The sequence below is a fragment of the Vicugna pacos genome, chromosome 6, assembly GCF_048564905.1.
Source record: "Vicugna pacos chromosome 6, VicPac4, whole genome shotgun sequence".
NCBI lineage: Eukaryota > Metazoa > Chordata > Mammalia > Artiodactyla > Camelidae > Vicugna > Vicugna pacos.
The window spans coordinates 69,747,904-69,771,092 of record NC_132992.1 but is presented as its reverse complement, the minus strand read 5'-3'; the positions used below and the strand labels follow the sequence as shown (position 1 = coordinate 69,771,092).

The 23,189-nt window shown below is 46.0% G+C and overlaps 1 protein-coding gene across 4 annotated transcripts in view; it reads left to right on the top strand.

Moving 5' to 3' along the window:
* Window positions 1–23,189, top strand: part of DPF3 (double PHD fingers 3) — a 194,502-nt gene that overhangs the window by 134,518 nt on the left and 36,795 nt on the right. For 2 of the 4 annotated variants that reach the window (XM_072963369.1, XM_072963370.1), the window contains exon 8: window positions 6,263–6,391. In XM_072963369.1, the coding sequence (XP_072819470.1) occupies window positions 6,263–6,391 (129 nt within the window). Of the gene's footprint in view, window positions 1–6,262; window positions 6,392–9,223; window positions 10,628–18,128; window positions 19,877–23,189 lie in introns of those variants that run through there. The other 2 variants (XR_012073736.1, XR_012073735.1) reach the window with 2 other exon arrangements.

The following is a 23,189-nucleotide window of genomic DNA, read 5'->3' as shown; positions in this document are numbered from 1 at the left end:
TGCCCTCAGGGAGCTCACTGCTAATAGGGAAAGAGACACACACAAACAGAAAGCAATGATGAAAGGCTGAGTTCCTCTGGGTTTGGAAAACCTCGCTTTTCTGTCTCTTCTTTCCCCCTGTTATAATCCTCAAATAATGGGCCTAAAAGGGGCCTCAAGACGTCCTCTGGCATATTTCCTTGCTTCTGGCTAGGCGTGCACTCAAACAACCCCGGGCCAGGGCCCCCTTCCCAGGGGCAGAGACCTCGCCGCAGACGCCTCCTTCCTCCGACCATGCCTTTGACTATCGAACCACCTTCATTTCCGGCTTTCTTGTAGCAGGAACTGCCATTTCAGCCTCTCTGTCTCCTGTTGTCCTTGACAATGTGAAGCCTGGCAATTTAGGCCCATCCATAAACTTGAAGACTTACTCAGTCAGCCCTCGGCCTTCTCCTCTCCAGGAGGACTGATCGCAGGGCCTGGAGTCAGTCTGCATCAGCAGCGCCCCTTCCTCGCGGTCATACGCTCACACTGTGCTCGGTGCCAGGCAGCAGAAGGGCCCGGGAGGCTGAGCAGTCACGTGCTGCGTGGCTCCTGGTGTTCCCTCCCCCCCCCCCCCGCCGGGCTCCCCCCGTTGCCCCGCCTTCCCATGCAGGGAGGAAGGCGTCGTTTGTCTTCCTCTGGAGCCCCAGGGTGGGGCCCGAGTTGCTATTAAGTGACCAGGAAGAACCAGCCTGCATGGAATCCCAACATTTTTATTCCTGGGATCTGTGGGGTTTATTTTTTCATCAGTTCTAGGGAAGCAATGAAAAAAGGTGTCAGGCCTTGGGGATAATTTATATGAGTAAACACGTAAGGAGTAGGGTGAGCAAGAGCATGAGAATTAAGGCCATTTATCCAGGCTTCGAGGCTCTGTGTGCCCTCTGGTCCAGCCTTCCGCATAGTCTCTGTCTCGCCACTTTAACCCTCTCCTGGCTCTACTCCGCGTGGGCCCGGCATGGCTCTCTTCACAGCCCCAGCCTTCCACTGCCTCCCCCGCCCCTCCCTGGTCCCTCATTAAAGGCTGGGTGGAAGGGAGCAGGCGGTGGCGGTGGCCTCCAGCTGAGGCCTGCTCGCTCATTCTGAAGGGAAGGCAGTTGGCTTACCCCCTCCCTCCTTACCCTCCCCCGCCTCCGCAGCTTCTTCCTCTAGCCTGGCCTGTCCCTCGTGCCCTGTGTGGCCAGCCTGGGGCCACCTTTGCTTCCCCTCTTTTCCTCGCCCCTTATCTTCACTCCATCCTCTGAAGATGCGTTCTGCACAGCCAAGTGGCACCGGGCTGGGATGCTTTACACTTGAGAGATGAAGTAATAACAGGTGGCAAGACCAGAGGCTGCCGGAGCCCAGGATTCCGGTTGCCATGGCAACATGACAGACCTGTGGAGGGATGAGAACTGTCAGCCGTGGAGGGTGGTGGGGGGACGGGTGGGGGGCACCAAGAGAGGCACAGCGCCTCCTGGAGGGCTCTTCTCCCTGCCCCCGGGTTACCCAAGTGCCGCACGCCCCTGCAAGCAGGCCCTGGGAAGACAGCTGCTGGGCTGGGGCTGGGGTTGGGCTGAGTGGTGGCCACGGAACACAGCCACGTGTCTTTGCATACCAGGCCCTGGCAGGCGGTGGAGCATCTGCTCAGGATGTGAAGTCACGCTTTTGTGGATATGCCATGGAGGAGCCTAAACTTCTGGCTTGCTTCCTCTTTTTCTAGGACGCTAGGGACACAGCTCTGGTCTCAGCAGAAGTAGGTGAAGGGCTGTGGCTGATGGCCAGATGTCCCCACTGCTCATTCGTCTCATGAGTGGCAGGCGTATCGCAGCAGAAATTAGACTGAAAGGGGGAAAGACAGCCCTGTCTGGGTGATAATTCCATGGAAGACTTTGGGCCTTGTTTGCTCTCGACACGTGGCCTGAATGAAGTAAAAAATCCTGCAGTGTGGTCGTGTGCCCTGATGCCTTTCTAGAAGGACTGTTCACTCTTTCCTGAGTGTGCTGCTGGGACTCTTTGGAGCCTGGCTTTTCCTTTCTCTTCATTTGATTTATTTGAACGTTGCTTCCCACCTTCTGTTATTTATTATTAATTTTTGCATGAACTTGGTTCTTGGTTTCCATTTTTTTCACCCTTTGAGCTTTTAAGAGTTATCTCCCCCAGGTAAACTCCTAAACTCTCAAGGCTCACTTAATTTTCTCAGCAGCTTCCTTATATCACTTATATGATCTCAGCCCATGAACATTCATCAACAGAAAACCAAATCCATCACTGGGGACGCCACCATTGAGATACCACTTGGGGCTTTGGCCTCCCCATCATCTTGTTCTATAAAGCGAGACCCAATTTCCCATAAGCAGAAGCAGAATCTCTATTTAAATCCCACTTGCAAGGTCTGGGAGAGCTTCCTATTTATAGTAAAATCCTTTTTATAATGATCTCATAGACGGTGCCAAGAAATTGCTCACGGATGGGTCAGGCCAAAGGCCAATAAAGCCACGGTGTGAGCTTTACTTAAAAAAAAAAAAAGCCATCATAAGTCTCTGGAATTCTCTGGAGAAGTGTTTTCACAGAGTATAGGACAATAAACAGGGTCACCAGGATGGATTACTGCAGTAGGGACATTAAATTCAAGTTCAAAGGGAATTTCCACTTTTATCAGGCCAATCTCAATACATTTTTTTTTATCACTTTGGGCTTCCTAAATAAAGTAATGGGTGAATCATGTTGACTCTAAAGAGATTTATGAAATATTTCACATGCAAGGTTGGCTCTGGACTTCCCAGGAAGCAGAGAAATGTGATTAGAAACAGAGTCATTGGGGACACAGACAACCCGGGGGTGAGTCCCGCCTCCTCTACTTCTTAACTAGGGCCTGAAGGCAGCCCCTTAATCTCTCTGGGCTTCAGTTACCTCATCTGTCAAATGCTCCCTACTTTACCACATTGTTGTGAGAATCAATGAAGTTGCGTGGCTGAAGCCTCAGCGTAAGATCTGTCACAGTTCTATAGTGTAATATACATCTGCTTCTTTTTCTTCTCAAAACGCAGGTGAGTGAGACGGAGCTGAGTGGGTGGGCACAACCTGGTGTCCCCTTCTCAAGAGACAGTGACTCATGGACTTATCCTTTTCTTGTATGTTGTGTATAAGATGATACTTCACTTACTGTGCATAGTAGGGGTACAGTACAGGGTTATGCTCCCAGCAACCTGGGTTCCTTGGCCACCTACTCTTGTGGACACTGGGAGCTAGACATGACCCAGGCCAGATGACTGATCAATCCATTTGGACCATTTGGACGTGGACCAGCTCTGGGGACTAGGGAAATAAACCAGGCGGTGAGTGATATTCAGAGTGACAAATAACCCTGCCTCTTTCCCCCAGGAGGAGCTCCCAATGCATCACTGGGCTGCCTACCTACTCCTCTGCCATCCTCTTCTAAGCCATTCATCTCACACATCCTTGTTAGCCATTTCCTGTATGTGGGACATGTAGGTTTTCCAACAATGAGTTGATGTGGTCCCCAACCTGAAGGAGTAAACCACTGAATATGGGGCGATAAGGTGTACACACATACACACAAGGGAAGGGTCATAGAAATGATGTCAACACCATGCTCTCCCCAAGGCCTGGATGATCTTTTCTGGCTGGGGAGTAGGGAGAGCTCTGTGGGAGATCTCTCACCCTGAAACTAATGCTAAATACCTACAAGCTAAGAGAACCAGATGTGAAAGCTATGGCTTAGCCCATCCTGTGCTGCTTTACCAAGATGGAAGCCAGCTTTGGGCTCACTGCCATGAGATGAGACTAAGAACTGAAGCAGAAAGGATCTCACTGGAAAGTGAAGCATAACTGCTCACTACCGCTTTCTATACTGGGCCATTGCTGGACTAAAATGGTACCCACTCCCCCAGCATGTCACACCTGCACACACCAGAGCCTGCAGCTGGGACTTCAGCATCGTCTTTATTCCCTTGGCCAGCAGCTTTGTATAACCAGCAACCAATGCAAATATATGTGGGGACCCTGCTCTGATTCCATCTCCTCAGAAACTTCTCTTCATCAGATGAATTAAATTCTGTTTCTTTGGTCTTTCCATAGGATCAATTTCTCCATCATTGTTTCCTTTGCTCTACTAGATCGTTTCTGAATTTTTTGTTTCATGCCGTATTGGAATCCCTGGTTCAATAGGATGTTCTACTGGTGGTCTGTTGGTGGCAAAAACTACAAAGAATCATCTGGGAGCTCTTAGACTCTATATTCCATTTCTTCATCCTCGTAAATCACAAGGAATGCAGTGAGTTGGAGAAAACAAGAGTCCGTGGCTGCTTAAAGATTTTATGAAAGGGGAGAAGATCTGATATGATGAAGGGTCCCTAACAGAACAGGAAAGAGACAGCTGATGAGACTGGGCCTCCTGAGAGGTCTAGGGGGATGACATACATGGGAGCTGTGACCACTCGTCATACAGGAAGCCACCTAAGTTGTGATTGGCATCTCCACATTTTACACCTAGTTCATACCAATCTTGGAGCTTAGCTTTGGTTTATACTCAGCCCCTAAACATAACGTAACCCACTTCTTCCTGTTCACCTTTTGATTGGCTTCCACGATAGTCTCTTAATGAGGAAACCCTGAGTTTATTTCCTTCCTAGACATGCTTGGATTTTCTTAAGAGAGTTCTAAAAGTGGTTAAGACGGCAACTGAGAGAGAAAGGAGACGAGGGACTTCCTTCTGGATTGGGGCAATGAAAATGTTATAGGCAGAGTAAAATTTCTGCAGGCCTCCTGGTTTTTGGAGATTATTTGCAAAACCATTCTGTATGACACACAGATGTCTTTGCGATGCAGTGACTGATGAAGAAAAGCCCACACTCCCCCGGCCACAGGGTGTGGCCAGCTCCCCTGTCTGCCCCAAACAACCAACACTTTTCTTGCAGAGAATCGTCTGCCTCCCTGAAGATGAAAATCAATGACTTAGAAACTGATTAAACCATCCAAATAGCAACTGATAAATGGATTAACCCTCTATAATGTAATTCTGTGAGCTTTTGTCTTCCGCCTTCCCCAGGTAAGTTTTTCTATTCCTGGAGGCAAAGCAGAGGCATGGAGGAAGCGAAGGCCAGGGGGAATCATATTAAAGTGGGTGAATCCGTTTATCACTTACTGTCTGGATGGTATTTCTGCTCACATATCTACTTCCTTTTACAGATTTGTACCCTACGGGACCCTGATTAATGGTAGCCAGTGAATAATGAGAGAGCGGCAGACGTTGGGTGTAGCGAGGAGGAAGATGCCCTGGTGGTTTAGGCTGATCCCATAAACAGAGAGACTTTTTTTCTTCATCACGGAGAGTGTTAATATGACAAAGAAATGTCCACAATAGGGAATGAAAAACAAGGAAAGTGGAGGTATTTTTCCAGGGCTCTTTAGCCAGCCCCTAGAAGCTAAAGGTTTAGTGCTTGAGGACGTGGGCTGTTCTCGCAAGGCTTTGTTTTTAAGATCCTGCCCAAGATACTTCTTTGCCTTCGTGTAAGGCCTTTCAGCGTGGGTGGCTTATGAATGTCTTAAGCCTCCAGACATGCTCACTAACTTACCATTCAGCCCATCTCCAGCATGAGACTAAGCGTCCAGTTCTGATTAACTAGTCCTGGGTACTTTCTATGACCTGGACATCAGGGAGATGAGGCTAAACAAAGTGGACACCTGCGTACCTGCCAAGATGTTCCTCAGAGTCCCCAAGAGCCTCTGCAGGGTCCTTCGTGGAAATGAGCACCCATCAGTGCCTCTTTGTTTTCCTTTTCAGAGACAGGAGGAGTATCTCCTAAGCATGAGCATCTTTCCCAAGGGCAAGGCCTAGGCAGTGACCATTCTCCCTCCCACCAGTGTTGATGGCTGCTGTCTGATGTGTCGGGCCTTGGCCTGAGGGCTGGTTGTTCAGGGATGAGAGAAGTTCACTTGACTAGGAGGCCTTCTGGATGCCCTGCTCATTGCCATCAGAGGAGCAGTGTAGTTTCTTTAAAAGCACAGAGCTGGGAAATAGTGCAAAAATCAAACTCAGCTCTGGATGGCTTGTAAGACATTAGCTGAACTGAGGAGGACCCTAAAGGAAACTTAGCCCAAGTTAACAACTTGGCTGTCAGAAAACCTCAGATTCTAAACTTCGTATTCTTTCTGGAACAGATTCTGCCGCAACCTGGGAGAAGAGGGGCCAGTGGAGACTCACCTCAGCCTAACATTGGATTTTTTTAAAAAAATGTCTCCACAGCCCAGAAAGGACCGGATGGGACCGTCATTCCCAATAACTACTGTGACTTCTGCTTGGGGGGCTCGAACATGAACAAGAAGAGCGGGAGGCCGGAAGAGCTGGTGTCCTGTGCAGACTGCGGACGCTCTGGTGAGTGCGGCCCCTCCTCGCAGCGTGTGCCCGTAGCCCAGGAGCTGTCCCGCTCGCATTCCTCTGCCGTCCTCGGTGGAGGGCGGGGGGGCCTGGAGGTGGGATGGAGTGACGGAGTGGAGTGGAGTGGGGTTTTCAGGTTATTTTGGTATTTTTCTTCTTTGAGTCTTAAGAACCATAAGTTATGCCCTGGGATCCAGGTAAAGAGAAAGGAGGTTTTGGCTTCTGTCTGTCCGGCTTTTCCATGAGGTGGATATGTTTTGTGTGTTGTTGTTGTGGACAACAGGGAGTCGGTGTGGAAATACCCTGGAGATGGGCAACATGCTTCCTTGTATCGGGTGATGTGCATGTAATAAAAATGATGTGTTTGTTCTGTGGAAGAGCCCGGGGCAAACCGGAAGAGTATGGAAACATGAACACTGGGGGAGCTTCTGGAGTTGTGGGAGTCAGAGGCCTCTGGGCTCCTGGGAAGCTGCATAAATACCACCTCCATTGGCCACTCATCCCATTTTCTCATACGGAACAGACAGAAGGGAGCCTGAGAGTAGATCAAGGAGGCAAAAGAGTCGGTGTTCTTAGGGCTCATCTGGAGTTGACTTGGAATGCTTAGAAATTTTCATCTTTATCCGGAGACTAAAATTGGTCTTGTTCTTTCCTTCTTAAAATGAGTTCAGGTCTTCAGGTTTTGTTCAAGCCATTGTCTTATTTTCCAATTCCATTATTTTTGGCTGGTCGTGGTTGGTTTTTCGTATTGTTTTATGTTATAACTAGACCAAAGTGCAAGGCAGGGAGGAGAGAAGGTTTACAGTTGGAATACAGTTCGGTGGGTGGTTGGTTCCGGCAGCCAGGAGCCGGGACTCTTGTCCCACCTTTCCACCCAGCAGCTTTTCTACTCTGAGTCCTGAGAGGAGGCCTGAGATGACCAGACCTGGCTTTACCATAGCAGCTCAGTTCTCCCCTTGCTTTGTCCACAAACCTTAGCTTTTGTCCTTTTATATTTGGTTTTGGGTTGCTTAAGCTTTCAGACTGACTTGAGCGGCAAATCAGGAATTGGAAAAGCACTGTGGTTTCCACTGCACACAACCCTGCACGTGTAACCCTTGAGCACCCTGAGGGGGTCGCCCGTCTCCTACAATCCCGTCAGTTCATTTACTTGCCAAATGTGATACCTAATGTCGAACTTTTCAGTCCTACTGGTGCCAACTTAGAAGGGAGGGCCCATGGGATGGTGGACTCTGGGATTTAGATACTCAAAAAGAAAATGAAACAAATGAAATCTAATTCAGCAGTTTTTAAAAGCAAGCGATCGGACAAAATCTCCGCCACCAGAAGCACAGTTACTTGGTGGCATGAATGTTACAGACTGCTGTGGGTTTGGGATGCATTAGGGAGGGCAGCTTCAGCATTCAGTGAAAACTGATGAAATTTCCCCTCTTCCTTTCCTGTAAAAGGTGGGGTACTTGAATCTGATCCCCGGGGGACCAGAAGTGGGCAGTTGGTTTTTTTTCTCTCCAAAGCCTCTCTCTCACCGTCTTTGCTCAGCTTACTCTTCCTGGGATCTGTCTGTTGTGGGGCTCAGGGGGTCATTTTATACCAGTCTAGGTGTTCTCATTGCATTTTCCAAGGATTCATTTTGATGGATAGTTTAGTCAAGGTCTGACTCTGATGTTCCTGAAATAGTCGACACCTTGGGAATAAACAGGTGGCACTAACCCATGGGATACGCTTGTTAAGGCAAGTGGGCGAATACCTCTCAGGGCCTCCCTGGAGTCCTTCCAAGGAGGAGTGTGAAGCTCGGAAGAGCAGTCTTGTCCTTCCCACCTACCCTGCCACTTCCTTTTCCTGGGGGAGAGTGTGAGAGTCCTGAAACTGGCACCATCAGTGGTGCCTCATGACCTCATTAGGGGGTTGTCCCAGGCCCCATTTAGAATGTGGAAAAGCTTCAACTTGACTTCCTTAGATTTGAGGACACTTTCATTGGGCTTTGCCACCCCTATTTCCCACTTTCTCAGTGCTCTGAGTTAAATATGAGTAACTGGGCTTTCTGGAGTAACTTTCTGGAGTAACTCAGACCTGAGTGCGTTTACTGGCTGGAGGGCTGTGCACGGGCCCGCGTGTACACCGCGTGCATGTGTATGCACACGTACGTGGGTGCAGATCACAGAACTGTCCTCCAGCGGTGAAAGAAAACCACAGGCTCTTTTATTACCTACTGCTTATCAGACTTGCCGACTTCTTTTTGCTTTTAGAGCAAATGAGCTACATGGTATAAGGGCAGCACTGAAAGGGTCCAGAAAGAATGGGATTAGAAATGGGTAAAAATCAAAAATAAAACGGATGGAGGCTAACCACCTTGACCGGGTTATCTGACAGTAATACCTTTGTAAAGCTGACTGTCAAAGTGAAGGACAAACATTGTGCAAAGAAACGCCTGCTGCAAACACCAAAGAAATACCAACCGGGCTTAAAAACCACCGAGGAAATGCATTGTCTGGGGCAGGGTTGAGCGAGCGTGCATGCCAATGTGTGCCTACGGAAGAGAAGAAAGAAAGATCGAGGTTGAATCTTGCGCTGTCAGAGCTGTGGACACATGTATTATGGTAGAGATGATGCCTTTTCAGGGAGGGGAGAATCCTTTTCCCTGGAAATGTTGGCTTTGTCCTGTTACCCCAAATCCCTGTTGCCAGGTGACGCACACCCAGTTCACCCCTTTTTAGTGTGAAATGGTTTATGCGCTTGCTATTAAGAATAACCCGGTAATAATGTAATAAGAATATGAATAATGCTGTCTGTTGCTTAACCATGTGCTGATATATTCATCATACATGTCAGCTCATTTGGGAGGAGAAGGCAGGAAGGAGAAGGAGGCAGCAGCCGCAGCACGCACCACGGAGGACTTATTCGGTTCCACGTCAGAAAGTGACACCTCAACTTTCCACGGCTTTGATGAGGACGATTTGGAAGAGCCTCGCTCCTGCCGAGGACGCCGCAGTGGCCGCGGTTCGCCCACAGCAGATAAAAAGGGCAGTTGCTAAACGCACGGAACAGACTCTCTGGGCAATTAGCCATCACCCTCTGACTTTGGTCCTTGTTCTGGTTCTGATATACATATATATATTTTTTAATGAAAGACAACTTAGGTTTTCCCTTCATCCTTGCTTTTTCCTCTCACCTTCCATGTGTCCCTGCCCCCTTTCCCTCTCTTTAGGGTATGCACAACAGAAGCACAAACTACTGAAACAAAACAGAACAAAAGAGCACAGAGTAACAGTCCTTCAGAGAGATGGCATCGTGATGTACTATTTATTTTCTATAGAAATGGGAAGTTAGGCAGAGTATCTCTTTTTGGGGGGGAGGGGACCTTTTTGACACGAGCAGAGTTGATTTCCTCAGTTGTCCTATTTATTGGCAAAATGAAGAGAGGAGGAGCATTGGGTTTGGAAACAAAGAACCGATAACCGTTAAGAATTATTATTTATATATTCTAGCTATTGTTAGAAGCAGACTCTTTTTTTGAGAGAGAGAGAAGTGAAATCAGAGACATGGAAGTAATGTCCTGTTTGGAAGACAGCCACCGGGGGGAGGATTGACTCAAAGCGCCCCAGTCAGGAGGATCTCCTCGATGGCAGAGGACGGCACTTTCTGTGCCCCACGGAGTTGGTGGCTCCCCCCGGCAGACCCCTCCCCGTTTCTCCTCCCTGACCTTTCCGTCTCCCTCCCTGCTTGTGAGGAAACGGCCGCAGTCCCCGAGAAGCCCGGGCTGCCCGCGTACGGCCGCCCTCCAGCACCTGGGCCCTGACCCGCAGCGCCTCCTGGCCTGGGACCCTCCTCCTCCGTCAGCACAGCTGCTGTTTGGTTGCTGCTGGGTTTTTCCCTCGCTTTCCACCTGGCGAAGAGCAATTTCCACATGCAGGAATGGAACATAAGCAGAAAGGCGTGGACTCAGCGGTGACCAACAACTCGAGGCTGCGCTCGTGGAAGGAAGAATGTTACCTCAGTCTGTTTCCCTCTTCCCCTCGCCCCCTGTTTAAAAACGTATAAGTACCCGTTGGATGATCAAGTCTCCTGTATTCTTCTATTTTTTTATAGTGCCCCCCAGGCACTTTGTTTTATGTTTCCAATAGCACCTCCTGAAATAAACCAAAGCAACACTTGCTCAAGGCCCCTGGGGTGACGGAGACCATCCACCTTGTTGGCAGCCCCGAGGATGAACAGCTGTGCAGTCCTAGTCAAAAGGTATGTCTTGACTGATCTGTCTTACGATGAGGGAAAACCATCACAGTTGCTTTTTTTTTTTTCTTTCTTTCCTTTTTTTCCTTTCCCTCCTCCTAACTCGTCTTTTGTTTTTCTGGGTTCAACCCCACTTATTAGTGTGGGTGTGGCCACTGGAGCATCTTCTACCAGCCATCTGCTGTCTGAGTGCGCATGTGTACCTATGCGGGCCTGGGCCTAGGTGTGGGATCTGAAGCTTGTTTGGACTGTGGGGGGCTCTGTGTGGAGAATGGTGGGCTTATGGCTTCCACTGCAAGAGAAGATGGCTGGGGGGAGTGCTTGGCTAAGTCTGCCTTCCTGGGCTACGTCTGGAAATGGAATCCGGGGAAGTGAGGTTGGAGTTGGGTGCTATACTTGGGTAGGAATGAGGGGACTGCATGTCTAGGGTGGATGGTCCAGGTACCAGTTGAACAGCCAATTAAAGAAGATCTCTGATTTGGCACAACATTCAACCCAGTTGATCTGAAGATCCCGAGCTCCCAGTAAGTAGGGTCAGGGTCTCCGGCCTTCATGAGAGCATAGGTCCAGATACTCAGGCACTGCCATTTGGCTTGGGTTGGGGGCTCCATGAGGCCACCCAGGCAACAGGCTGTAAGTGTCTGGAAAGATCTGCTTTGACAGTCCAGCCTTTGCAAGAGCCTCATGCATCAGACCTCTCATTAAAATAGCAAACCAACCAAACAAAAGCAAGGACCGAGCAAAGAAACCCGCAAATGAACCCTTTGTGCTTCCCTGGTAGGCTGAGAATGGAAAGGGCTGCTGCTTTTCTCCTGCTTGAAATGTCTAAGTGCTTACCTGGGCATTTGTTCTCAGTTGTGAGAGAATGAAAGTAACCACGTCACTCATTTTGGGGATGCTCTGCCTAATCTGTGTGTGGCCCTGATCCTAGGAAATGCAGCATAAACCTCCAAAGTTGTAATATTCCTGTGTGCTCATGTGTGTGCAAAAGCTATCCCAGATGGTTCCAGTTGGTTTCTTGTACGGGGATATAGCCTGCTCTTGCTGTCATTCTCTGCCTCTTTGCTTCATCTGTTCATTGACTTTGACTCAGATATTGGATTCATAGCCTTATCACTTGTTCTCACTGATGAAATGTGAGTTTCTACATTAATAAAAAGATGTGCAACCAATGTATATGTCATTTGAACTCCATGTAGTTGTTTGTAGTCCTGAAGTTCTCAATGACAGCTTGCCTTTGAACTTGAAATTTTTAAAAACCTGCATAATCAAAACAAATTATAAAAAGTCACCTCATTTCAAGGTCTAGCTTAGAGTCCTGATGGGGCACCAAGAATGAGCTGTCTAAATGAGACAAACTCCCACAGAGAGATTTATCTGAGGATGGCTATTGCTGATCTATTTCCGTTTTGCTAGTCTAGCTTGATCTTCAAGGTCCCCTCTTGAGGGTGGTAGATGTCCTCATCTTTCTTAGTTGGCGTAGCCAAGGTGAGCATCAAAATGTATCTTAGCACTGCCTGAGGACCTTGTCTCATCTTGCTTATAGTATCTTTCTACAGACTCAGAATTTATATCCTTTAAAAAAACAATAAAGGACTGGAAGGGACTTTGACGATGATGAAGTTCAAATCTTTCACTTTTCATTGAGAAAGATCAACCCAGAGATGTTGAGTTACATTGAAGAGGGTGGAATGGAGGTTACTTTGGAGGCAAGTATCTTGAAGTGAAGGAAGGAAGGCAAGACTGAGGAGGCAGTTGAGGAGGAAGCTGGCTGCGCCAGGGTTTCCAAATGCCTTGATGGTCAATGTTACATCATTATCCTCCTTCCGTTATATAACAATGGCCAACATTTATATGCCAGATCTTGTTCTGTTTGCCCTGGAATGGTTCATTGAATTCTCATGACTGCCCGTGAGGAAGGTGCTTGTATTATTCCCAGTTTACAGATGAGGAAACTGAGGCCTAGTAATTAGGTTAAGAAATATACCTGAAACCCCACAGCTAATAAGAAGCCAGGTTTTGATCCTTGGCAGCCTGACTCCAGGACTTACAGTCTTTACTTTTATTATTGTTCTGTGCTGCCCTTTGCACATCTATATGTATATATGGAATATATGAACATGTGTATACATATATATACATTTATCTCCCTTCCTCTTTGTTGGGTCCACCTGAAGAAAGGAGTGTTTGTAATAAAATAGCTTTAAAAGTTACCCTTATTAAAAGCAATTTCAAAACTGAAGAGTACCCAATTAGATCCCCCAAAGAGAATTCCAATTAAAATTCTGTGCAGCATTTTATAGAGAGCTCATTTTCTAAACCATCATTTCTAGACATTCCCTCCTGAATGCCTGTTAGGGACATAGGTCTACTTTTTTGCAACCTTAGAAATTGCTAGAGTTGTGTGAGCAGTCAACTCATCTACCATTTTGTTGTTGCTTTTGTTAAATAAGTATTGTTACTCAAATAGTAATATGAAAGAAATTGGAATCACCAGGATGAAAATGGTCTGACTAGTTTCCTTTGTCCTCAGCTCAGCAAAGCACCATCCCAAATCCTTTAAAAGTGTCACCTAATTTTCTGAATCCTAACCCAAAGATAAGAAAATCAAAGATACAGAACTTTCTAAATTTGTTACAACATTCAGATCCCCCAGGGGGAACTGTTGATGTAAAGGTGATTATCGTTGTTTTCTATCTGTTGTTTTTTCCTGCCTAGGACAATCCAACCCTTTACATCTGTTCCTGAGACTATGTAGAGATCAGACCCTCTTATCACCTTTAACACTGGGAGTGAGAAAATATGCATTTAATTTTTTAAAGGTACTTTAAAGTCACTAATGCAATTTGCTACTGGTATTGTGGAGAGAAGGACTTAATAAAAATATGATGCTCACATCAACAGCATCCCTTTAAGTCTTCCTGCTTACTTTGCATCTCTCTATGCACCTAATGGGCTGAAACCTGATATTGCCTTTATATGGCACTTGAGGGAACACAAGATCATTACTCGGGGAGAGAACTAAAGGCTGTTTGGAGGTTCTCACTTCATGGTGGAATAAAATTAATTAATATTATCCCAATATGCCTCCTGTTACATCTGATGAATATGATCTTGAACTTGTAGTTAAAAGTTTGAGCAGACGCATGTACTAGGAATTATTCTGCAGGGGATTTTGTTTGGCCTTTGGAAGTGAAGTTACTTGTGTCTTTTCTGAGTGAGGCATTTTTGATCTAGTGAGTAGAAGCCTCGAGTGGAAAAGTCCTGGGTTCTGGACTCAGTCCCTGTGTGAGTTTGTTGCCATGAATCTCTGCCTCAGTTTCTCTATCCCGAAGGTGTGGACATTCCTTATCCTGTCAGAATATATAACCAACATGGCCTCATGAGGATTCTTAAAGCCACCCTGCAAGGTAGGGTAGGTGTTCTTTATTCCCATTTTACTGATGAGGAAACTGAGATTCAATCAGGTTAAATGACTGGTCTGAAGTCCAGGGTCAGTAGGTGGCATCTGGGTCTTCTAATACTCCTTCCTCAGTCTGTACTGACTTCTCCACAGATCTTGTTTTGAAGATTTCTTGAGTAAAATCAAGAAAGGGCTCTGAAGTCTTTCATTCAAGACCTCACTGGGTTGAGAAGAGGTTAACTGATGCTGTAAAAACCAAACCAAACCAAACCAACAAAATAAAAACTCCAACATATCATCACATTGGAATCCTGTTGAGAGGTGGCAATGTCTAAGTCTTCATGAACTTTCCCAAAGAACAACGGTTGAGCTTTTTAAATGATCAGTGTGCTGGTGGTGACATTGGGGTTGGGTGAGGGAGTAGTGAGGTCGCAGGGTGAATCACTTCAAGCCCTGTTTTGGTCACATATCCAAGTAGTTCTTTTTTTTTTTTCCTATTTTTTTAAAACATAGTTCTTCTTCTTCTTTTAAAGACAAGTGCTTTATTTTATTTAAAAAAACTTTTTTGATTGACGTACTGGAAATTGAACCAGGACCTTGTGCATGCTAAGCATGTATTCTACCACTGAGCTATACACCCCCCCCCCTTTTTTTTTTGTTAGCGGAGATACTGGGGATTAAACCCAGGACCTCATGCATGCTAAGCATGCACTCTACAACTGAGCAATAACCCCACCTTACATATCCAAGTATTTCTAGCACTAAAATATTGAATTATATGATACTGTTGTATTTAATAAGAGTGATTTCTGACCATTTACTCAAAATAACAGTATAGGAAGAACCATTCTGCTTGATTGATTTACAAAACAGCTGAGGATGATAGAAGATCCTTGTTAGAAGTAAATTATTAGCTAAAAGATATTGGCAGTTAGGTTTTCAAAGTGTCCCAACACTGGCCCTCAACCAACAACTAAGACTTTAAACACTTTTTTTTTTTAACATTTTGAGATAATTTCAGATTTATGAAAACTTATACAAATAATACAAAGAATTCCCATATCCTCTTCACTCAGATTCTTCAAATAATCACAGGACAATAATCACAATCAGGACATGCATGTTGACGCAATACCACAGTCTGCAGACGTTAGTCAAATTTTGCCAATTGTCTCACTCATGGTGTTTTTCTGGTCCAGGATCCAGTCCAGGATCCCATGTTACATTTAGTTGTCATGTCCTCTTAAAATCCTTTAACTTGAGTCATTAGTTTTGCATCTTTCTTTGTCTTTCATAACCTTAAAACCTTTGAAGAATACTGGCTATCATTTCATAGAAAGTCCTTCATGTTAGGATTGTGTACTGTTTCCTAATGATTAAAATCAGGTTATGCATTTTTGGTAAGACTGTCATAGAAGTGATGCTGTATCCTTCTCAGTGCATAGTATCAGGGAGCACATGATTGATTTACTCGTCTCCAAGTGACTCAGACATTTGGCCTTTCAGCTGAGGTTCAGGCTGGTATGGCTGCAGACCTTAGAGGATAATATTTTCATTCATTTGGCAACTGGGGACTGAGTAATAGCAGCTCAGGCCTGTGAAGGATAGGATGAAATTAAACATGGGGCCCATGGATTTATTGTCCATTGGATTTATTTGCAACTTAGTTTGGCAGACTAGATATTCACAAGTAGTTAAGAATGTGTAAGAGTATCGTGGGGTGGTTCATGATTATTTTCGCTTTGGCTCATAGCAGTCAGGGAGATTTTCTTGGAGGAAGCCATCTAGATCAACAAAGAGCTTGACTGTGGCTATTTAATCTGTAGGCAAGAATGTCTGTTGTCAAAGAGAATGGAGATTGAGCTGAAGGAAAAGCAAAGCTGGGATTTATATAAAATGGCAAAAATCACAATATTTTTAAAAAATTGCTTAAGTATTGTTCTGTAGCATTTTGTTCATGTCATTGGTATTAATGCTTATCAAAACATATTGTGATTGTTTGTAGCCCTTCTGATAAAGCAGATGGTGTGTTCCTTGAGGGCAAAGATGATGTCATGCATGTCCCTCGGACAGTACCCGACACCATTGTGTCATAATTACTTGTTGAAATAAGCACAACTGAGCAATGTTTCTGAGCTAATTAGTGGAAGGAGTTGGTGTCTTGTTCTATGCATAGTGGGCGCTCAGAAAGTGTTGCTGACAGAAAGGTTGAAGTCGTATCTGGACACAGCACCCGCTGGTAAAGTCAAGGAGGTGGATGGGAGCCAGGAAGCCATGAAGTGGTGGTGAGGGGTGAGGGAGAGAATGAGGATGTGAGGACGGGTGAAGGGAAACTGAAGATGTGTGGTGGGCTGGAAAGTAAGCTTCCTTGAGACTTAGGGGGGACTGAGAGCAGAAGACTGAAACATAGCAGGACATTCCCAGTGGCCTGCAGTTGGCCCAGGAAGAGAACATGGATGTGGAAGGACAGAGTTGGGAACCAACCAGCTATGTGGCTTAGATGGGACAAAAGAAGCGTGTGTGTGTGTGTGTGTGTGTGTTTGTTGGGGGGTCAAAGGCAAAAATTTGAGGAAATGGAAAGGGCATGGGGGATGGTTATGAAACAGACTCACTAACTGAGTGGCAGAGGGGCCAGAGAGGGGTGAGAGGCATTGGGTGAGGGACAGAAAGACTCCTGGCAGGGGTGACAGTCTGACTGGGTGCCCAACCAGAGAATACTTGGAACCCCTATGGAAGGCCTGGCGAAAGGCCAGTGGGTTCTATCACTGGCGCGAAGGGGTTGGAGGAGGTGGCACAGTGAAGAGATGAGCACCAAGGAAGGAGGGGGAGCCTGGGAGGGGGCAACAGAAAAGCAGATCCTAGAGGGAGACAGTGGGATGGACTGGGATGGGATGGAGAGGAAAGATACAGGAACAAGTGTGGAGGGAGGGCTTGGTGGTGGGTGGAAATGAGACCTGTCTCAGCCTCCCTTGGAAAGCATGAGTAGATGGATAGAGTCAGCTTCGGAAGTGCAGCTGATCCAGTCCTGTACACCTGATACGTGAGTGATGCCTCAGGTACTAGCAGGAGAAGTTGGGGTGCAGGGGTGGGTGGGGAGTTTCAACTTGGAAGAGGCTGGGTGGCTCACTTGATTTTGAACTTTGTTCCCTGCCACCTTGGCCACTGTCCAGTTGGGCACCCAGCCTTCCTTTCCTCCCTCCCTTGCCACTTAGCTCAGAGTGAGCTGGACACTGTTAGGGGCACCCATCTCTGCCCTCAGGAACGGCTTCTTGGGTGAAATGTGATAGTATTTGCTTTCATTGTACTCTTTCATGCTGGCTACTCCATTCCAAAGACCAAAATAACTTAGCAGATTTCATTTCAGCTAGAAGCAAAAACCCATCAGGCTAGAGGAGTCACCTGGTGTGAACTGCCACCAGATTCCAAGGCTGACAATTGGGATCACTGGGCTCGTTGAGGACTGGAACGGATATGCTGGCTTGGTTCTCTCTTTTGAGTGATTCTGACACCTGGAATCACTTGGGTCAGCACAGGGGTGAGGTGTAGGCATGAAGCAGTCTCCTTTTGGCCTTCGGCCGAATGGGACATCCGTTGGGGTTTTCTGTGACTGCAACTGGTCCTGTACGGAAGGAACTCCTCATGTCCGCTTAGGTGAGGCGACAGGTTGTATCATAATGGTCTTTCTGGAGTATTTAACACTGAAAAGATTCAGTTGGTTTCATTTCCAAGCAGAGGAGGGAAAAAGATTTTGCTAACACCCAGTTTTGCCAGCTACGCCGCCTAGGAATTGACAGTCTCTCCGTGCCCTCTGAGCCTTGAGTCATCCCGTTGGCCAGGAGCAGCTGCCCTGCCCTGTTCCTGGCTGATTTCGAGCTGCTGGTGGTGAAGGCACAAGGCACTAGCCTGGTTCTCCTGTGCATAGGCATGGCCTTGTTCGTGTGGCGATTCGCTGTTTGCGGTCTTTCTTTCTTTCTTTCTTTCTTTTTTTTTCCCTTTTCCACTCATTTCATGTCCACCACCCCCTTAATGTAGACCTTTCTTTTTTAGGCATTTGTCCTGTGCTGTTGTTTTTTGTTTTATCTTTCATTGCCTTTCCCTCTGCAGTCAACGCTCTGACCTGGGGACTCCAATATCCTTCAAACAAGCCGTTTCTGAAGAAGGTGAAAAGAAGCCACCACGATCTGCGCCTCCTCCTCCTCCCTTGCCTGGCCCCCTCCTGCGCACGTGTTTCTGCCAACACAGGAGCCTGGATTGCGGAAAAGCCTCCAATGCAACTCAGCTCAGCTCAGCGATGTCTCGGGAACGGCCTAACTGTGCAATAAGAAGAATTTCTTTTTTTCCTCTTTTTAAAATTCTCCATTACGTTTTCTCTAAGTGTCCGTGAGAAAGTATGCAGGTCAGACTGGGATTGCTCTACAGTAGAAATAACTGAACACGAACAAACTGACAAAAAAAAAAAAAAAGAGTTAACTATTTTATTTATTTCAATATTTAAAAGAAAAGGTGCTGATGTGGCAGAGTATTTTTGTTTAAAGTACCTTCTACTTCAAAAGTTAAAAGCAATTTTGTGAAGACATGAAAATCAAAAGAGGACTTAATGTAAAATAAAGACTGCCTATTAACTCTAAGGAAAAATACCCCACATTTTTAATAAGAGAATAAAGATCAACTCTGCTCTCTCGGGGTTTTTAAAAGCCATTCATGTATGTGCTTTAGGTATTTTTATTTCTGCAAGTTGGATGTGGTAAGTGAGGAGTGATCGATTTTTTTTTTTCCTTCTTCAAAAGTCTATTGAAAGTGTTTGATGATGTCTTAAGACTTGACTGAAATAAATTAGGCACAAAGGCGGTCAGCAGTCTCTCCGAGCCTCCCCCCGAAACAAGTACCCAAGCAAACAAACAAACAGCTCCCCCCTTACCCTGGGCAAGCCCCATTGACCCCGTTTCGAGAAGCAGCCTGCCTCCTGATTATCGTGTCTGACGAGGCCTAGTTCTGAAAGGAATTCCATCTAGTGATTAAATATATCTCTGCAGATTCAACAGATTTGGATACGGACAGCTTTGTTTAAAATAATGTGGTGAAGGAAGAGAGAGGGAAAAAAAAGAACAAAGAAGTGTCGCTTGGGATGACATTAATTCTGTTCCCTCACGGCTCCTGGGGGAGACGTGTGAAGGGGGCCTGCTGCTGAGCCCGTTCCTGGGGCCTGACGCAGCGAGGAAGGCCAGTGTGAAAGATGGAAACCTCAAATCTGGTTGCTGGTGGGGGTGAAAAGGGAAAAGGTGAGCGGTCTGACACGTCCTTTTATGGCCATGTTGGTGGCAGGAACGTTTTGGACTATGAAGTGCATTCAGCATAGTGTCTGCTGCCTAGTGAAGGGGCTGAGCTGACTGGCTGGGCCACTGGGTTCCACCCCCAGTCTCTTACCTGTCCGCGCTCTTGAGTGTCCCTCACTGGCAAGAAGTCACAGCCAATGTACCATCTAACTCTGGGTATTCCTCTTAGCAAAAGTTTTGAGTTGACAGTGTTACTGAAATGGTTCTGAGCCCAAGAATCTCTCTTTTGCCTTTGCAAGGGGGAGACTGGATGGGCACAGACTTCCTGCCAGCCCTGAAAAGGCCAGTCCCCCGAGTAGATCACCTAGAGTCTCTCTGTATCATTTTGTAGCCCTTTTCTGTGACGTTTTCTGATAGAAAATGTCCCTTTCCAAAATGCTAATAATTATAATAATAATCCTCTCTCCCACCCACTCCCACAAGTTATAACATGTAGAATTGTGATAAAACTTTGCATAATGTAGGGTTTGTATCAAGTTTGTATAAGTTTCTGTTAAATAAAAGTCTGTTTCCAATGCTTCTATAGCATCTCTGTAAATTTTGCTTTTCCAACCTCATCCTGCATAAGTTCAACTTTCATACTGTCCTGTAGAAGGGACTCTGCCTATTTGCATGTCCAGGATTTGCTGAACCTTATTGTTTTGTGTAGAAACACAGTCTAGAACAGTGGTGGCCGCTGGCTTGGCTGACAGGTGGTGTCTTGGGAAGTGCACCAAGCTCAGCGTTGGTGCCAGCACCTGCGCTTTGAGTCCAGACATGCTGTCCCCTGCCCACCATCACCATGGCCATCATCACCCTCTCCATGGCCAGAGTGAATTTATGAAGAGCCTGGTTATATGTACTGACTTAATATACCCAGCGAATGTTGTCGTCACACCAGTGCTAAGATAGTTTTGCACAAGAATGCAAGGTTTAGTGTGTGCTTGGAAAAAGCTGAGAGGTTCATGTTTCTATTGCCTAAAAAGTGCTCTTGGTGTTGCCTCTCCAAGATGCTGGTTGGTATGGCTGTAAACCAGTCCCCCTGAGACAGGTTTCTCCTTGTGTGTGGACGTGGACACTCTTCTCTGATGGGTCCTCTAGGTCAGAGAGAACCACACCAGCCTTTCAGGCCAAGTCTTGCTCTCTGAGCATTGCTAGCCTCTGCTGAGGCCAGGTGGAGATGGAACATGACTTTGTGATGCTGATGCTAGCACGTTCTATCCTCCTGTAGACTGAACGCCACATTATGGCATTCATTGCGGACTTTATACATTTCCCTAGCAGAAAAAGGGATTTTTCCCTCTTTTTATTGTGGCTATATATATATATATATATATATGACATGAAAATTACCATTTTAACCATTTTTAGGTGTATAGTTCAGAGGCATTAGTTACATTCATGTTGTTGAACACCTGTCACCACCATCCATCTCCAGAACTTTTTCATCTTCTTCAATTAAAACTCTACCCATTAAACACTAACTCTCCATTTCCCCCTCTCCCCAGCCCCTGGCAACCACCATTCTACTTTCTGTCTCTATGAATTTGACTATTCTGGGTACCTCATGTAAGTAGAATCAGAATATTTATCCTTTTGTGACAGACTTGTTTCTCTTAGCATAATATCTTCAAGGTTCATTCATATTGTAGTGTGTCAGAATTCCATTCCTTTTTAAGGCTGAGTAATATTCCATTGCATGTTCATGCCACATTTTCTTTATCCATTCATCTGTTTCTAGATACTTGGAGTCAAAAGGAAGTTTTGCACATTTATTATACATCACCCACTTCCTGCAGTGACTCAGATTTGAGACACTAGGTCCAATTCAGAGGTTACCTAGGGGATTAAATATCTTTTTAGGAGGGAAGTGATTGCACCTGAAATCTTCTACTTTCTACCCTGGAAAAGGCTACTTTGATTCTGATGGGCAAACACTCTTTACCTAAAGTGTGTGTTACCTCTTGACTAAGGCTTTCTTTGGAGAGACTGTCTTTGGGCTGCTTATAGGAACAGGCTGTCTAGTGTGGGGCTGTAGTTTCAGTGTAACTAAGGAGAGAGGAGACCCGGGAGACTCAGATGTCACTGGCAGGTGGTGAGGGCAGGGACTGCCTTTTGCAAATGTCTGATGGGGCAGCAGCCACGTCAGATTTATCCAAGATCTCCTTTTTAGCCCTTACTAGAGGATGCTTGATTGTTTGGAAAGGCTCACTAATTTTTCAGATCTCAGGATACCTTTAAGTGGAGCATATTGCTAAATTCTCCTAGCTACTTCCAGGTTTCCTTAAAAGGGCAGGGGTTGGGATGGGCATTTATATGCCTGCTCCATCATCTCTGAGCTCCACTCTGTGAGCACATCTGAGGTCACCCAGATGTCCGTTTTTAGGCATAGACTAGAAGGAGAAATATTCTTCAGGCCAGAAGTTAGAAAATCCTGTTACGTATTTTACATAAACATGGCGTGAGCAGCACGATCCCTTGGTTACCTGATCTTTCCTTACATCAGAACAGGAAGTACTTTGTTGAGAAGTGGTAACAGTGCTCATCAATGGTTTAGCACCAGTCTGACTAATACAGTTATGTTGGCTGTGCTATTAGTGATCACTTGGCAAGGCATAATCATGGCTGAGATGGATCAGGAGGCCCTAGTGGAACACTGGCTGAAGGAATATTGTGTTGTTTATTTTTAAGTAAGGATGATACCAGGCTGTGTTATGTGGGGACTAACGTGCAAGGGCTGGGAAGTACTTCTCCACTCCTATTTAATATTTGACACCACCATGTTCAAGTTAGCTGAAAATAACTGGAAAAACCAAAGGGAACCAAAAAGATGATTAACAATGTTTAAAGGGATGGACAATAAGCCCTAAAGAAAAAGTTAAAGGATTTGGGCTTGTTTAACTTGGGGAAGAGAATTAGGGGTCACTTAATAACCATTAGTATTTGTATCATGAAGAAAAAGAGACTGACCAGTTGCTTTTGGTCTCTAGAGAGGACAGAAGTACCTCGGGCTTAGAACAGGTTGACAGCCCCTTTTGACATCAAGAATTTTTGACTGTTGAGGCTGAAATGGAACCCACACCAAGCATCTTCCCTGTGTGGAGTTAGGGGCACAGGCTAGATGACCTCTTGGGGACCCGTCTAGCTCTGTAATGTTTTGAACCGCAGCTGGGCCACTCGAGAGAGTTAGTGCCTGACTCACCACCCGGGAGTGGGAGGCATGGGGAAAATTAATCTCACGAATGCGTATTATGATCATTAACTAAAATTACATTTCTAGGCTGGTTCCTATTCACAGTGGAGCACTGTCCCAAGCCCATACGAGGCGGGGGGCTTGTTTTGACTGTGAGGCACCAGCTGGAAAGTGAATGGGGTGGCAAGAGACATTCTCCTCCAGAGAAGCACCCCGTATGTGAAAAAGGAACAGCGAGAAGCAACAGAAAAGGACAGTAAGGCCGAAAGGCCACAAAGTGAAAATGATTCTGCTGAAAACTCTATCTGAGCTCCTCTCCAGCCCCAGTGTCATTGGACTCACCATATCCAGCACCGTCCTTGGTGCGTGGACTTCATAGTTGCTCATAGGACCTGAATATTCTCAGCTTGATTTGGGTTGAACGACTTAACTACTTTTCGTGGTTGTCCTCTCTCTTCTCCACACTTTGGTAGGGCAAGAAAGGCCTTGTTAGAAGACAAAGTTAGTTTTATATTTATACATATTAAACATAAGTTCTGCTTGGGAAAGGCAGTGATCAGGATGCTTTGGAATAACTTAGAAAAGAACTCCTATAGAATAGTTTTGCTCTGTGTTTGATTTAAAGAAGTAGCAAGGATTATACTCCATTTAGTGTGTAAC